Source organism: Haliotis rufescens, unplaced genomic scaffold, assembly GCF_023055435.1.
Source record: "Haliotis rufescens isolate VD_foot unplaced genomic scaffold, xgHalRufe1.0.p SCAF_42, whole genome shotgun sequence".
NCBI lineage: Eukaryota > Metazoa > Mollusca > Gastropoda > Lepetellida > Haliotidae > Haliotis > Haliotis rufescens.
In genome coordinates this window covers 3,681,677-3,699,062 of record NW_025964135.1, presented here as the reverse complement: position 1 = coordinate 3,699,062, position 17,386 = coordinate 3,681,677, and the positions used below count along the sequence as shown (strand labels likewise).

Genomic DNA, 17,386 nt, shown 5'->3' with positions numbered 1-17,386 from the left:
GAATGACGTAACGCCAAGAATTGATTTCGAATCCATGTTAATGATAATTCTATCCATTTTAGCTACAAAGAGAGATATGAATCTAAATTGACTTGAATAAGACTCACCTGAACCATGAAGTAGAATGTGACAAGGGGGATAACCACTGCGAGGAAGAGCGGGGTGTTGATGCTGATGACGAGCAGCGTGCTGAACACGGAGAAGATGGTGGTCACGTACATGAACATGATACGCGGCATTTTGTTGTCAATGGTCTCCACGTCACGTGCAAAACGGTTCACAATTCTGCCGATAGGTGTCGTGTCAAAGAAGGACATGGGCGAGCGGATGGTCCGGGTCAGCATGTCGTGGTGGAGGGTCCGGGCGGCGCGAACCATTCTCGTAGACGCCAGGAAAGCGTAGATGAGGACGAAAAACCCTGGATGGGGAGACACCGATATGATTTCAAAAGGGAAATATAACCCCTTAGCTCTGAATTATCTGCATAGTAAAGGCGTTAATGTGAATATCGCGTATTTTCCCACCCTCGATTATCCAGCGTATGTATTATCGTTATTAAATGGGTATATGACACACTGGATTGAGTGAGTTGGGTTTTACGCCGTTTGGACAGTATTGCAAATGCGTCACGGCGTGGCCTCTTAATGTGGGAGCAAAGCCCGAAGTGACGCAGGTCTCAAACCACTTTGGTGAAAACCACGTGCACGGGTATGGTGCTGACAAACCAAGTAACACAACCGGGGCGAACTAGGATTCGAACCCACGATCATAGGTTTCTGGCGTGCCCAAGGGACGCAACTCTCCATTGTGAATTGAAGCGTCTTAGACCACTGGGCTACGTGGGCCCCTCACACTCTGGGGAACGCCTTTTTTTAACAGACAGTGTCCATGGAAATTGCGTTGCTCTTTAAATAAATTGTGGATCGGGAGGTCAGACTCGGTGAATTAATCCAGTTTATGTCCTCCTCCCCGGAAGGCACTGGAATTTCCCAAGAACAGCAACTTTTGGTTTGTTTGGCCGCATCCCTCCCTCCCTCACTCACTCACTCTGGCAGCGTTTCAGCTGATACGGCACAATGCACACTGTCATTTTTTTAGTGCGTAAGTAACTCTGTAACCATTTTACCAATTGCCTTTGAATTTCTTTGTTCTCGTTTAATATATACCATTAGAAGGTAAGCCCTCCTCGTACTCAACAGACACTATGGTAGATGGTATCCGTTTCATCTGGTGGATGGTATCTGTTTCATCTGGTAGATGGTATCTGTTTCATCTGGTAGATGGTATCCGTTTCATCTGGTAGATGGTATCCGTTTCATCTGGTAGATGGTATCCGTTTCATTCATCTGGTAGATGGTATCTGTTTCATCTGGTAGATGGTATCCGTTTCATCTGGCAGATGGCATCCGTTTCATCTGGTAGATGGTATCCGTTTCATCTGGTGGATGGTATCCGTTTCATCTGGTAGATGGTATCCGTTTCATCTGGTAGATGGTATCCGTTTCATCTGGTAGATGGTATCCATTTCATCTGGTAGATGGTATCCGTCTCATCTGGTAGGTGGTAGCCGTTTCATCTGGTAGATGGTATCCGTTTCATCTGGTAGAAGGTATCCGTTTCATCTGGTAGATGGTATCCGTTTCATCTGGTAGGTGGTAGCCGTTTCATCTGGTAGATGGTAGTCGTTTTATCTGGTAGATGGTAGTCGTTTCATCTCTACTCTTCATAGCACCCAAGCTCACCATGGCCCAACTATTGCCGATGCGACGCTAATATTAACTCACTCCAATGTGTGAAGCCCATTTCTGGTGTCCCCCGCCGTGATATTGCTGGAATATTGCTAAAAGCGGCGTAAAACCAAACTCACTCACTCACTCACACTATCTAATGACTGCTGGTTTATGCCCCAGTCAATAAAGTTCCCACTGTATCACATAATATCTTCAGTAGCAGACAAGCCTTGGCCACTGGTAACTAATCTGGCTCGGAAACGCGATGGAGGAAATTTCCATTAAGATTTGACCTAAGAATGTCAAACTTTATCAAAATGCTACTAGGCTGCTAATAGCTTATTAAACACTTTAAACAAAGGTCCAAAACACAACTATGATACCCATATCAAATTGAATAACCACTTCTTGTTTGTTTCAGTTTTAGCCACCATTAAACATGGGTGTAAACTTTTGCTCGGCAGTTTATCCTACGGTAAATAGTGCTTGTTGCTTGTTTGTTGTTTAACGCTGCACTCAGCAATATTTCAGCTAAATGACGGCGGTCTGTAAATAATCGAGTCTGGCCCAGACAATCCAGTGATTGACATCATGAGCATCAATCCACCCAATTGGGATACGATGACATGCATCAACCAAATCAGCGAGTCTGACCATCCGATCCCGTTAGTCGCCTTTTACGGCAAGCATAGTTGCCTTTTACGGCAAGCATAGTCGCCTTTTACGGCAAGCATAGTCGCCTTTTACGGCAAGCATAGTCGCCCTTTACGGCAAGCACAGTCGCCTCTTACGGTAAGCATAGTCGCCTTTTACGGTAAGCATAGTCGCCTTTTACGGCAAGCATAGTCGCCTTTTACGGCAAGGATAGTCGCCTTTTACGGCAAGCATAGTCGCCTTTTACGGCAAGCATAGTCGCCTTTTACGGCAAGCATAGTCGCCTTTTACGACAAGCATAGTCGCCTTTTACGGTAAGCATAGTCGCCTTTTACGGCAAGCAAAACACTGAAGAAGGCTGACGGACATATAGAGAGATACCTTGAGCGCATCCAAGCACGCCGTAGATGGTCAGGTAGTACCGGTCTACGGGCAGGGTGGGGTCTGTGGTAGAGTTGGGGGAGGGTTCGTCCCCCGTCCACCTGGCTAGCCAGATGTTGGCCGCTACACTCGCCGCCTGGTAGCAGGCAAACAGTAGGAATATAACACACGTGGCCGACACGCCCACCGCCCGGATGTAGCTGATGAATACAGATGACTTCACCTGAATAGACAACAATACAAGAGTCACGTTCACAAGTAGATCTGTAATACTATATGGCAGTGTAATTTATTGATTAAATTATTGTTGAGATTCAGTAGAAGTTCATTGCTTTGGATTTGGACAATGGTTAGTTGTCAGGAATGTAGAACTATTTAATATAAGGAGTGGTTAGGAATTTATTATATTTAGATGCTGAATTAACCGTAACTTCCGGAATAGCATGGGTGGATATCAAGCGCTATTGAAACGTGGAATATTCTGTGATGTTCATGTGACACTGGACTGGTCTGGTACTGTGTAGAAAGTGCTGGAGGGTGGTTAGACTATATAAATGGAGCGGGAGCGTCCCTGTCTTATTTCATATTTCATCTCTCATTACATCAAGACCAGCTTTTGTCTGAAGATCACATTTGACCGTGGCCTATCTCGGAAGCGTGACGTGACCACTGTTGTGATTGTTATTCTTGTCATTATCATTTCTCACATTTTATGCTGCCATTAAATATTATTCAACCACTCTATTATGGACTGCTATTGTAATTGTTGTGCAGTAATTTGGCCCTGTTCCTTTCCATAACGTCAAATATGGACATGTAGCCTTTTGCCTAATTGACATTTTTAGGTTCAAATGAAACAGTTGCCAGTATATCAAGGTAAACTGGATGGAATACCTAGACAAAGAGTATGGCAAGGTGAGTACGACAACACGGGTATGACAACACGGGTATGACAAGACGAGTATGACAAGACGGGTATGACAAGACGAGCATGCAAACACGGGTATGACAACACGGGTATGACAACACTGGTATGACAAGACGAGTATGACAAGACGAGTATGACAAGACGGGTATGACAAGACGAGCATGCAAACACGGGTATGACAACACGGGTATAACAACACTGGTATGACAAGACGGGTATGACAAGACGAGAATGCCAACACGGGTATGACAACAATGGTATGACAACACGGGTATGACAACACTGGTATGACAAGACGAGTATGACAAGACGGGTATGACAAGACATGTATGACAAGACGAGTAAGAAAACATGGGTATGACAAGACATGTATGACAAGACGGGTATGACAACACAGGTATGACAAGACATGTATGACAAGACGGGTATGACAACACTGGTATGACAAGACATGTATGACAAGACGGGTATGACAACACAGGTATGACAAGACGAGTAAGAAAAGACGGGTATGACAACATGGGTATGACAACACTGGTATGACAAGACGAGTATGACAACACGCATCTGACAAGACGTGTATTACGAGACGAGTAAGACAAGACGGGTAAGACAAGACGAGCAAGACAACACGGGTAAGACAAGACGGGTATGACAACACGGGTAAGACAAGACGAGCAAGACAAGACGAGCAAGAGCAAGACAAGACGTGTAAGACAAGACGAGCAAGACAAGACGAGCAAGACAAGACGAGCAAGAGCAAGACAAGACGTGTAAGACAAGACGGGTAAGACAAGACGAGCAAGACAAGACGAGCAAGAGCAAGACAAGACGAGCAAGAGCAAGACAAGACGAGCAAGACAACACGGGTAAGACAAGACGGGTAAGACAAGACGAGCAAGACAAGACGAGCAAGAGCAAGACAAGACGAGCAAGAGCAAGACAAGACGAGCAAGACAACACGGGTAAGACAAGACGAGCAAGACAAGACGGGTATGACAAGACGGGTAAGACAAGACGAGCAAGACAAGACGGGTAAGACAAGACGAGCAAGACAAGACGGGTATGACAAGACGGGTAAGACAAGACGAGCAAGACAAGACGGGTAAGACAAGACGAGCAAGACAAGACGAGCAAGACAAGACGGGTATGACAAGACGGGTAAGACAAGACGGGTAAGACAAGACGGGTAAGACAAGACGGGTAAGACAAGACGAGCAAGACAAGACGGGTATGACAAGACGGGTAAGACAAGACGAGCAAGACAAGACGGGTAAGACAAGACGAGCAAGAGCAAGACAAGACGGGTAAGACAAGACGAGCAAGACAAGACGAGCAAGACAAGACGAGCAAGAGCAAGACAAGACGTGTAAGACAAGACGGGTAAGACAAGACGAGCAAGACAAGACGAGCAAGAGCAAGACAACACGGGTAAGACAAGACGAGCAAGACAAGACGGGTATGACAAGACGGGTAAGACAAGACGAGTATGACAAGACGGGTAAGACAAGACGAGCAAGACAACACGGGTTTTGACAACATATGTGTAAGACAACACGGGAATGTAGAAAACCACGGGTATGACAAAACGGGTATGTACTTTGCCAGTTTCTGCCTTCTCTTCATCTATGAGTCTGCCGGCATCAACATCAGACTGGCGTCTCTCGTCCGAGGTGCTGCTTCCGGTAGAGGCCGTCAGCTTACTGCGGGAATGTACAAAGGTCCACTTACTCAATAGCGTCACAGATTATGCTTACCATTTACAGTCATAAATGTGCAACAACCAGGGCGATCGGCAGATAATTTCTTACCCTCGTCTCATTTCCTGATATCAGGTTGATGAGGATATGAACAATAACATTTATGACAGAGAGAAAAGAGACATACCTGCGCCTGCGCCTGCGAATCGCCAAATTCAACTCGTCACCGGAAGTTGCGCAGTCCGACGTGCTCGTCACGGATTCCACGTGTTGCCACATCTTTTCCTTGAGTTCACGAACTGCAAGATTTGAAGTATGTCATACAATTCAAATATCGTTACTAAACACATGTTGGATAAAATGAACGGAGAAGTAGGAGTGAGTGAGTATGGTTTTACACGCTTTTAGCAATATTCAAGTAATCTCACGGCGGGGTACACCAGAAATGGGCTTCACAAATTGTACCCATGACGGGAATCAAACCCGGGTCTTCGGCGTGACGTGCGAACACTTTCACCACTAGGCTACCCCACCGCCCCAGGGACAAGTCTAAGTAATGAACTATGTTATGTACCCTCTGGGTCTTCGTCTGTCTCGGTGTCGTTGTCCTCGGTGGAGAAGTGGTACTTGAGAAACTGTGCGAACGGACCATCATGCATCATCAGCTTGACGTACGAGCCGCTCTCAGTTACCCGCCCCTCAGACAGAACCACCACCGTGTCCACCAGGGGGAGCCAGTGAACGGCGTGGGTCACGAAAATACGAGTCTGAAGAAACAAGTTGATTTATATCGGTGTATATAGTTTTATATCGCTTCTATGTGGCTCCTCAGATTGCGGAGATGTTGGGAATCAATCTCTGAGGGAGAACACTTTAACACTAGGATACTCCGCCACGCCAGCACGTGTGTGGACCAACTGTAAGTGCTTGTATTTAATATCGCTGTAAATTTCATGTGGAAACATACTTATGCATTGCTACTCCTTTACATTTGAGAATCTGTTTCACAAGATTTAGATGTGGCAGTTTTAGACTTATTACAGAAACAGGAAGATACACTTATATACCATACCATTTAAGACTATGCCCTCATTGCAGGCTAAATGACAAAATGTACTTAGAAGACGAGATTCATGTTTTACTTGTATGTGATGCATATACCTATATTAGAAAAAAGTATATTAGTAAATACATCAGGAATGACAGTGCAGTAAACATATTCATAAATATTATGAACACTCAATACACAAACAATAAGTGATCTCTGTTTATACCTATTAATGTGCAAAAAATAAGAAATATGTTCAATACCACTTAATATACCTATTTTCCAAGAATGCTACACACGGTATGTGTGTGTGTGTCGAAGTGCGAACTAAACCCAAATAAAGATCAAACTCAAACACAGAAAAAATGGTACAATCCCCCCCCCCCCCCCCCCCCCACACACACACACCCTTCAGCAAGAATGTGAAGACGAATGTAGACAAGCACTTCCTGAAACTTATCAACAAAATTTTCCAAAGGACAGCAAACTCAATAGAATATTCAACAGATCATCAGTTAAAGTCAGCTACAGTTGCATGAGAAACATCCAACAAATAATCAAGGCACATAACAGCAATGTGATGAAGTCAGCCAACCAATCAACCAAATCAATGGAATGTAACTGCAGACAAAAAGCCAATGTGGGTGTGTGTGGGTGGATGTAAAGTAGCGCTGAGAAATGAAACCTTTATATGTCTGTATTTTGGGCCACTGGCCTCTATACTGAATAAAATTGTCTTGTCTTGTAAACTTTCGATTTCGCCATTTTCTCATACACTGCTTTGTCCTGTGATATGATGCATCCAAAAAGTCCAAATTTAGAAGTGAAACACTCATACATTCTCACTGTCGCTTTGGTAAGTACCATCAGTATTGAATACGAAGCAGGTCCACGCTGAATCCATACAAAACGTAGTTGCATGGTGTACGCAACACAGCTTGTCACATGGCTAACCAACTCCGTGATTATCCAAAATACGGTAATTAGATGCACACATCACAACAACATGTTTTGTTTTGTTTGTTGTTTAACGCCGCACTCAGCAATATTCCAGCTATATGACGGCGGTCTGTAAATAATCGAGTCTGGACCAGACAATCCAGTGATTGACATCATGGGCATCGATCCACGCAATTGGGATCGATGTCATGCATTAACCAAGTCAGCAAGCCTGACCACCCGATCCCGTTAGTCGCCTCTTACGACAAGCATAGTCGCCTTTTAGGGCAAGCATGGGTTGCTGAAGACCTATTCTACCCCGGATCTACGATGTATACTGAAGACACTGACCATGCTGCAGGTGGCGTCTCACCTTGTACTTCAGCAACCCTTTGTCACTGATGACCTTCCTGAAGATGTGTTTGCCCACGTGGGAGTCGACGGCGCTCAGTGTGTCGTCAAGGAGGTAGATGTCGGCGTCACTGTACACGGCACGTGCAAGACTCACGCGCTGCTTCTGTCCCCCGCTCAGATTGATGCCCTGGAATGTAATCCTGAATATATAGACACCGGGTGCCTTGTTCATGCATGCTTGACTCTGACTGATTAGTGACTCATTTGATGCTCGGTGGCTTGGGATATTAATAATAAAATGAAAATTGCTTCAAGTTTATTTGTTTGTTGTTTAACGCCGCAATCGGCAATATTCCAGCTGTATGACGCGGGCTGTAAATAATCAAGTCTGGACCAGACTATCCAGTGATTGATATCCTGAACATCGATCCACACAATTGGATACGATGACATGCATCAACCAAGTCAGCGAGCCTGACCTCCCGATCACGTTAGTCGCCTCTTACGACAAGTATAGTCGCCTTTTAGGGCAAGCATGGGATGCTGAGGACCATTTCTACCCCGGATCTTCTCGGTTGCCTCAAGTTCTAACCGTTCTATGGATATTATGGGTGTTCTAACCATTGTGTGATGAAACAGTACATAGATCAGCGACCCTCGAAGCAGTCCCCGCAAACATGTACTGTTTCTAAGAACACGTGAATATGAAACGGTCGGTCCCTAATCGACACTGGTGTGTTCCATTCATTATGCATGCACCATTCGTTCTGACACCGGGTGTCTGAGGCATGAGAGGAATCTATGGATACAAACTGATGAATTTCTGTTCATGGATAGTCAAGTGAGTTCAACCATGTTATCCACATAGGGACACGAACCCGGACAAGTGCAGAAGATGCCATGGAGCCTTATAAGAGGACACGTTTTGTTTATGAAGTTTTAAACAAAAGCGACAAAACCCAATCCACATTCAAAAGAAATCCACGCTAAAAGCAGAGTGGATTGTTCGATTCAGACTATATCATGAGCAAGTGTTTATGAATCACTGTCAAATAGTGATTACACGAGGTGTTCGCGAAAAGGTGAGCGTATCCTGTGGCAACGGTGGCAACCGTCACAAACACATGCAAAGGAAAGTCAATTGTTAACCTGAACAAAGACGGGAATATATGGTGCAAATTAAAATAGGGAATTGCATCGGACATCATTTTTGTAACTGATGTATCAAATTTGGAAATGTCCTCCACATGTCTGCCATAAAACTTTCTTAAAGCCTTTCTTCAGAGCAAGAGTCGTGTGACGCTCTTGATAGAAAGAGTATGCTCGACTGTATCTCAAAAGTTGTGAAATGAAGGCAGCAAAGGCTGGAGCTGCTGGAATATTGCTCGACATGAAGTGAAAGTTGACTATTAAAAAGTTGAAGTCTTCCCTCTTGTCACACAGTCTTGTGGAGAGTCTTTTGTCACTCTGAATCTTTATGCATAAATCTAAATATGAAACAGATGAGGCGGTCATACTGGTCTCCTTTACTTCTAGTTCAAGTGGGTAAATCTCTGGAAGGGAATTGGCTATTTGTTATTGAATGATATCAGATCATCGATGTACCTGAAGCTTAAATTAAACTACTTGGCAAAATCACCTAGTTTTGACTTCGCCAATCCGAGCACAAGTTCCGATTCATATGCATAATGAAACAGATTCGCAAGTCAGATGAAAACTGAAACTGACATTGACATTATATAGTTACTGTACCTTTTCTCCTATCTCCGTCATATCCCCTCCAGGCAACATGTCTAAATCGTCCTTCAGTGCGCATGCCTCAATAACTTTGTCGTATCGTTTCCGGTTCATTTGAGTCCCAAACAGGATGTTGTCCCGCACTGTTGCATTCTGGATCCATGGCTGTTGAGGAACGTATGCGATCCTGCCCTGAACAGAACAGCGTTACCAACGGTAAACTGGTGTATTCATTGCGTAATCTGAAATATGGACCTTTTTGCCATTGCAATTTGGTTGGTTGTTCTTTGACGCTGCACTCAGCAATATTACAGCTGTAAATAATCGAGTCTGGTCCAGACAATCCAGTGATTGACATCGTGAGCATCGATCTACGCAATTAGGATATGATGACATGCATTAACCAAGTCAGCAAGCCTGACCACCCGATCCCGTTAGTCGCCTCTTACGACAAGCATGGTCGCCTTTTACGGCAAGCATGGGTTGCTGAAGACCTATTCTGACCCAGATCTTCACGGGTCTTGTCATAGCATCTCCATCCCAGAGATCATAGGTATATAGGTAGACAATCTTTGAGTAAATGGCAAGAACTCGGATATATCATGGCTTTTGGAAAATCCATACATACCTTCCGGAGACATATGTTTCAGAAAGTGAACGAACACCAATGCATAAGTAATTAATACCATCGTTCCTCATTTGGTGCGTCTTGCAATGGCTTAAGGTATTTTAATTTTGTGTTCGTGTTTCCTCAGTGAATGAAATATATTAACAATATACGTATGGATGCAACAATCTGTGGTTAGGGGAGAGTATCACGACGAACGACCTGTTTGTATTCACTCAGAGGTTAGATAATAATGTCGAGATGGGAGTATCACGAGGAACGCTCTGATTGTATTTATTCCGAGGTTAGTTATTATTATCGAGATTGAAATGTTCCTGGGAACGCTCTGATTGTTATCACTCCGAGGTTAGGTATTAATATCGAAACGGAAACTTCCTGAGGAACGCTCTGATTGTATTTACCCTGAGGTTCGCCTTGCCATGCACGATCTCCATGTCGCCTAAACACGCCGACAGCAGGGAGGACTTGCCCGATCCCACCTGGCCGGCGACAGCAACGAGCTTCCCCTCCACCACCGACAGGGTGATGCTGGATAGTAAAGTACATCGCTTGAACAACTGTTAGCAACATCAAGTAAAAGCTGTGCTTCGTCCTTTTTAACATTGGTTGCCAAGATTTTAGACATAGGGAGCGGTATAGAGAGGATGATGATATTGAGTGGACAGATAGGGCGGTACAGAGAGGAGAGATGAGAGACGGTATAGAGAGACGGGTGATATGGAGAGGAGATAGGGGACGGTATAGAGTAGGGTAATATGGAGAGGAGAGATTGAACGGTAAAGAGAGACGGGTGATATGGAGACGGTATAGAGAAGAGGGGGTGATATAGAGAGGCGAGATGGCGCGGTATAGAGAGGAGGGTAATATGGAGAGGTGAGATAGAATGGTATAGAGAGGAGGGTGACAGGGGAGGCGAGATAGTACGGTATAGAGAGGAGGGTGATATGGAGAGGAGAGATGGGGCGGTATAGAGAGGACGGTGATATGTAGAGGAGAGATGGGGCGGTATAGAGATGAGGGTGATTTGGAGAGGAGAGATGGGGCGGTATAGAGAGGAGGGTGATATGTAGAGGAGAGATGGTGCAGTATAGAGAGGAGGGTGATATGGAGAGGAGAGATGGGGCGGTATAGAGGGGAGGGTGATATGTAGAGGAGAGATGGAACAGTATAGAGAGGAGGGTGATTTGGAGAGGAGAGATGGAACAGTATAGAGAGGAGGGTGATATGTAGAGGAGAGAAGGTGCAGTATAGAGAGGAGGGTAATATGGAGAGGAGAGATGGAACAGTATAGAGAGGAGGGTGATACGGAGAGGAGAGATGGTGCAGTATAGAGAGGAGGGTAATATGGAGAGGAGAGATGGAACAGTATAGAGAGGAGGGTAATATGGAAAAGAGAGATGGGGCGGTATAGAGAGGAGGGTGATATGGAGAGGAGAGATGGAACAGTATAGAGAGGAGGGCAATATGGAAAGGAGAAATGGGGCGGTACAGAGAGGAGGGTGATTTGGAGAGGAGAGATGGGGCGGTATAGAGAGGAGGGTAATGTGGAGAGGAGATATGAGGCGGTATAGAGAGGAGGGTAATGTGGAGAGGAGAGATGAGGCGATACAGAGGCGGAGGTGCTATGGAGAGAAACGATAGCGGAGAGCGATGAGGGGACGAAACCAAATTGACCAAGTCTTTCACATTCGCGATGTACAGTTTCCAGATGGTAGACAGAAGTGTTTGTGACAGTGTTAGATGAGGCAGGGTCAGGCACTTATGGTGCGCTTTCTACGTGGCGACCTCTCCAGCACCTGTACCTACTTGGTCAATATGTTTCGGCCTTCCTTGTCCCATCTGAAAGTGGCCTTGTTGATGGTCAGCGCATACTCTGAAGAAAACACAAAGTTCATGTACAATCATTCATATTCATATGTACATTCATATCCGATTGTGATTAAAGGGCGATAACTCTGCATTTGTTTACGTCGTCCGCAAGCTGCCAAGATGACCGTGAAACGGTTCGCAAGCCCTACTGATGAAGATATTTTAGACAAGAAAACTTTGATGCGAGGTATCAAGAGGGCGATAAACTCTTTTATCTATTAAAATCTATTAAATTTTTAATAAAATAATTTCCCCAAAATGATTAATCAACAGGGCATGTTTAAAACAATATGAACAATACTGATATCAAATCAGTCACTGTTTTACATCTTACACCATGTTTTTGACTAGTACTATAAATCGGCATCAGTCCGGACTAGTACAAGCAGCCACACAAACACATACACGTACATGCACGTCGCTATATAAGTGCAATAATCTTGGACGCGACGTTAAACCCAATTTCACCTCACCTCACCTCCAAGCTGAACAATACGTGATCAGTCACTTAAGTAAATTCGAAATGTATTTGTTGTCAACTCTCAACTTAAATTTGAATTGAATTTGAATTTGTATTTTAATTTGAAAGACATTGCGCCTAAGGTATATCGTAGCTGCGCACTGCACTGCTAGTACTGGCCGACATTCACTGGTCGCTGATCCATGGCTGTGATTAACGCCTTCATAACGCCCGACTAACTTCTTATGCTGATTTTGCTCGGGCTTCACAAGCAAATGGGTCAATAAACTGATCCTTTCGTGTTAATAAATGTTAAATCGAAATACTTGGTGTACTTAATTAAGTGTACATGGTTTGGCAACAAGTGGCAACGTTTCCGAGACATTATAAGGTAACCAATTCGTCACCACTCGCAAGAGGACTCGTCCCCCTATCGATGAATGTTATGTGCGAAAATACGACAAACCAAATCAGAATGCGCCCATGATTTCAAGTTCTTCGTCAAAGAATCCCTCGGAATTTTTTTTTGATTTGACATATGTCATTGCATCTAAAAATATACCTAAGACGCAGTTACATGTGTTCAATCATACTGTCTAATTCCGCATGTCCTGATGTGCTTTAAATTGCATCTGAAATATATATAATATATGGGGAAATATATGTTAACCATTAACCCACGAGTTGACAATTGTTTTAGGTATGCCCGTTTGCACTCAGACGGAACCCAGTTGCAAAAATGGCCATGAGAGGGGCACGAGTCGCTATTCGGCTTGTCCCGGAATAATACGAGTTGGTCACGAATGTTAGCTACGAGGTAGCGGACATGCGTCTACTTACCTCCGTTTGGATATTTTCCGACGATAGTGGGGTCCAACTCGCCGCTCTTGAGGAACTTGTCTATACGGTCGATGGACACCCTGGCCTGTAGGTACACCAAGGGCATATACTGGTACCGACTTTGTATTATAAGTTGTAATTCTCTGATTGTGGTATCAATGAACTAACACTCTTAAACTGTTAAGCGTCTATTATGTATTGTAAAACAAACTGGAGAAGCTCTCTTAAAATCTGAACACTGTTATCGAATATGTGTTATAAGTTAAAATTCGCTGGTTGTGGTATCAATGAACTAACACTGTTAAATTTTTGGCGTCTGGAATTTATTATTTGTTGTAAATCAAAGTGGGGATGCTCTCGTAAAATATGAACACAAGTCCCAGAGAATGTCCGTATTCATCCGCGAAAGGTCGAATTGCACCCCACTGTTTGTATACATGGTAACAGATCCGGGGTAGAATAGGTCTTCAGCAACCCATGTTTGTCCTAAAAGGCGACAATGTTTGTCATAAGAGGTGACTAACGGGATCGGGTGGTCAGGCTCGCTGACTTGGTTGATGCATGGCATCGTATCCCAGTTGCGTAGATCGACACTTATGATAGCAATCACTGGATTGTCTGGCCCAGACTCGATTATTTACAGACGGCCGTCATATAGCTGGAATATTGCTGAGTGCGGCGTTAAACAACAAACAAATTAAAAGAGACCACAGTGAGGTGTTTGTCGTGTCAATGACGTAACATGTAGACAAAGGACTTCGACTTAGGAGGGTGTAGGATGTAGGTCCGATCCATGACATAACAGGAAGACAAAGGATTTCGTGTTAACGAGAGTTTAGGAAAAAGGTCTGGTCAATGACGTAACTTGGATACAAAAGACTTCGACTGATCGAGGGTGTCGCATGTAGGTCTGGTCTATAACGTAACATCGAGACAAAGGACTTCGAGTTAACGAGAGTTAAGGAAGTAGGTCTGGTCAATGACGTAACATGGATACAAAAGACTTCGACTGATCGAGGGTGTCGGATGTAGGTATGGTCTATAACGTAACATCGAGACAAAAAACTTCGAGTTAACGAGGGTGTAGGTCTACCTGAGCCGTGTTGGAGATCATCTCGGGGATGAAGTTGATGGGAAACTGGAGGATGTTGAACAGAGAGAGCGTCACGAACGCCGTTCCCGCGTCCAGGTGAACATTGGACGTCAGCACGTATGCAGAGAACGTCGCCAGCGTCACCTGTCGGAGTGGTGATTTAGGTTCATGATTACATTGCATCTTCGCAGTAGAGTTGAGACTGTAAAATGTTCAAATATCAATCATTGATCTTGGCTCTTTTTGTATTTACAAACGTCGAGTAAAACCGGTACAAACGCTCGCCTTTGTTAAATGATTTATGTTAAAACTATGCTGCCAACTCTTGATACAATTAGCGTGAAAATATTTAAGGATATAAATTCTCTGACAATGGTGTGCATTTAATGATGGCAAGGCGAGCTAGACATGATGTCAGAAGGGATTTTATTTACTAAATACGGGGCACATGTCCAGACGAAGGTGCTGATGCCGTTGAGGTAGGCGATCTTCATGAGGATCTTCAGCTCCTTCTCCCTGATGGCGAGAATCTTGTCCCTGAATGAGGGTTCCCAGGCGTACAGCTTCAGCACCTACAGATGAGGGGGAGATATGGAGTAAGGTGATGCCTCAAAGGCGATAAAGAAGAAGTGAGAAAGACGTACAGTTTTTTGGATAACAACTTCTGGTTTGTTGCATATAGCGTTGTTTCGATGTAGATTCTGATACCGTTATCAAACTGGAGTGGGGCGGTGGGGTAGCCTAGTGGTTAAAGCGTACGCTCGTCACGCCGAGGACCCGGGTTCGATTCTCGACATGGGTACAATGTGTGAAGCCCATTTCTGGTGTCCCCCGCCGTGATATTGCTGGAATATTGCTAGAAGCGGCGTAAAACCAAACTCACTCACTCACTCAAGCTGGAGTGGTAACGAGGGTGTAGGTTGTAGGTCTGGTCAATGACCAGCTTGATAACGGTGTAAGAATCCACATCGAAACATCGCTTTATGCAATAAACCAAAGGTTGTTATCCCCAAAGTTGTACTTTTTCCTTACTCCTTTGCCAACTTCTAGAATGCCACTCAAACAATTAAAACAGTTGATGAAGAAGAAAGCGTACGTTTAACACTTTGGGACACACGATTTAATATTTAAGGATGGGATTAGAGACAGGATTTGTATAGTCACTTCTTCAAAATACGCGTGTTTGACTGTGAAAGGTGGAGCCAATCGTATTTCATACATATATATCAGGACACCCAGCGCATGTCCAATGAAAATGATTTTTTTGGGATAAAACAGGACAATTTACTTTCATGGTACTGCCAGAAAATATGAGTGAACTTGGAATTCAATCACAAGGCCAGCGGATCCAGTCATAAATAAGGGCCACAACTCTGTACCGATTAAAACGCCTTGGTCAACCGTTATTTCATTGCAAACCTACCCATTACCGTTATCCGTTGTCTCTTCTACTGTTAGTCTGAAACACCCTAGGTTGTACAGGCGTCTGTCGCGTCCATTATATATTTGTATATTTAATGAACATAAATTAGCTGTGTCACCTTAATTCCGTTGAGCACTTCGTTGAGAAGTTTGATCCTGCTGTCCTTCTGGATGAGGTTGAGTCGTTGTAGTTGCTGTTGCTTGTAGGCGAGGTAGGCGTTGATGGGCAGGAGCAGGAACAGAACAAAGAGTCCAGCAAGAACTGGGGCGCCCATTTTCGACCACAGCAGATAAACAGCCAAACAAGCCTAAAAGCGAGAACGTGAACTTGGCAGTGTTATACTTTATGAAGGCTGATACTAAAGCATGTATATACTCACCGCCAAAAGAAACGCGAATACCATACATGTTGGTTAATATATGAAGAATTACTCATTTTCAAGAGATATTAGATTCTCTGATTGTGGTATCAATGAACTAACACTCTTAAAATGTTAAGCGTGTATGATGTATTGTAAAACAAACTGGAGAAGCTCTCTTAAAATCTTAACACTGTAACCCAATATGTGTTATAAGTTAAAATTCGCTGGTTGTGGTATCAATGAACAAACAGTGTTAAATTTTTGGCGTCTGGTATTTATTATTTGTTGTAAATAAAAGTGGAGATACTCTCGTAAAATATGAACACAGATCCCAGAGAAAGTCCGTATTCATCCGCGAAAGGTCAAATTGCACCCCAATGTTTATTCCAGCAAGAACTGGGGCGCCCATTCTCGACCACAGCAGATAAACAACCAAACAAGCCTAAAAGCGAGCACGTGAACCTGGCAGTGTTATACTTCACCATGAAGGCTGATACCAAAACATATATATATACTCACCGCCAAAAGAAACCCGAATACCATACATGTTGGTTAATATATGAAGAAATACTCAGTTTCAAGAGATATTAGATTGTTCGATGGCATGGTGTGTAAACCAACGCTCATGAAGGCATCACATGTGACGTCATAGGTTCATGACTCGAGATGTACCATTCATCTCGTGCAGGATTAGCGAGTAAAGTTTGGAAATCACGTGCAATGTTTCGTGATAAGAATAAAGACACTCTGTGGTAACACTTGACTGATAGTTAGTTATGTCTTTAATTGGTACGTACTGGAAACACGTTTTCTTAACGAACATAGTAGGGCAGGGACGGGTAACTCGGGTACTCGGGTCGGGCGGGTACTGAGTAGGACCCGGGCACCCACAGGACTACCCGGACCCAGGGTTATAGGGCTGTTACGGGTAACTCGGGTACTCGGGTCGGTGGGTACTGAGTAGGACCCGGGTACCCACAGGACTACCCGGACCCAGGGTTATAGGGCTGTTACGTGTAACTCGGGTACTCGGATCGGGTGGGTACTGAGTAGGACCCGGGTACCCACAGGACTACCCGGACCCGGTGATATATTGTTTAATGACGCAAACTATCTTGACCTCTATGGTTACACTACAAGTCACTAATGTTCGCATTTCTTTCTGACTATGCACCCAATCCTTCTGACTTTTCATATGGTTGAATAAAGATATAACTTAAGTTAACTTCAGTGTATGCATG

At 44.1% G+C, this 17,386-nt stretch overlaps 1 protein-coding gene across 1 annotated transcript in view; it reads right to left on the bottom strand.

Annotated features, from left to right (window-relative positions):
* LOC124148207 (multidrug resistance-associated protein 1-like) overlaps nt 1-17,386 on the bottom strand; it is a 67,807-nt gene that overhangs the window by 13,630 nt on the left and 36,791 nt on the right. The window contains exons 12-24 of the mRNA XM_048382860.1: nt 15,903-16,091; nt 14,796-14,933; nt 14,362-14,505; nt 13,269-13,353; nt 11,906-11,972; nt 10,501-10,627; nt 9,487-9,663; nt 7,754-7,921; nt 5,968-6,160; nt 5,581-5,692; nt 5,294-5,396; nt 2,766-2,988; nt 108-418 (exon numbers count right to left, since the gene is read on the bottom strand). Coding sequence (XP_048238817.1) covers nt 108-418; nt 2,766-2,988; nt 5,294-5,396; nt 5,581-5,692; nt 5,968-6,160; nt 7,754-7,921; nt 9,487-9,663; nt 10,501-10,627; nt 11,906-11,972; nt 13,269-13,353; nt 14,362-14,505; nt 14,796-14,933; nt 15,903-16,091 — 2,037 coding nt within the window. The remainder of the gene's footprint in view (nt 1-107; nt 419-2,765; nt 2,989-5,293; nt 5,397-5,580; nt 5,693-5,967; nt 6,161-7,753; nt 7,922-9,486; nt 9,664-10,500; nt 10,628-11,905; nt 11,973-13,268; nt 13,354-14,361; nt 14,506-14,795; nt 14,934-15,902; nt 16,092-17,386) is intronic.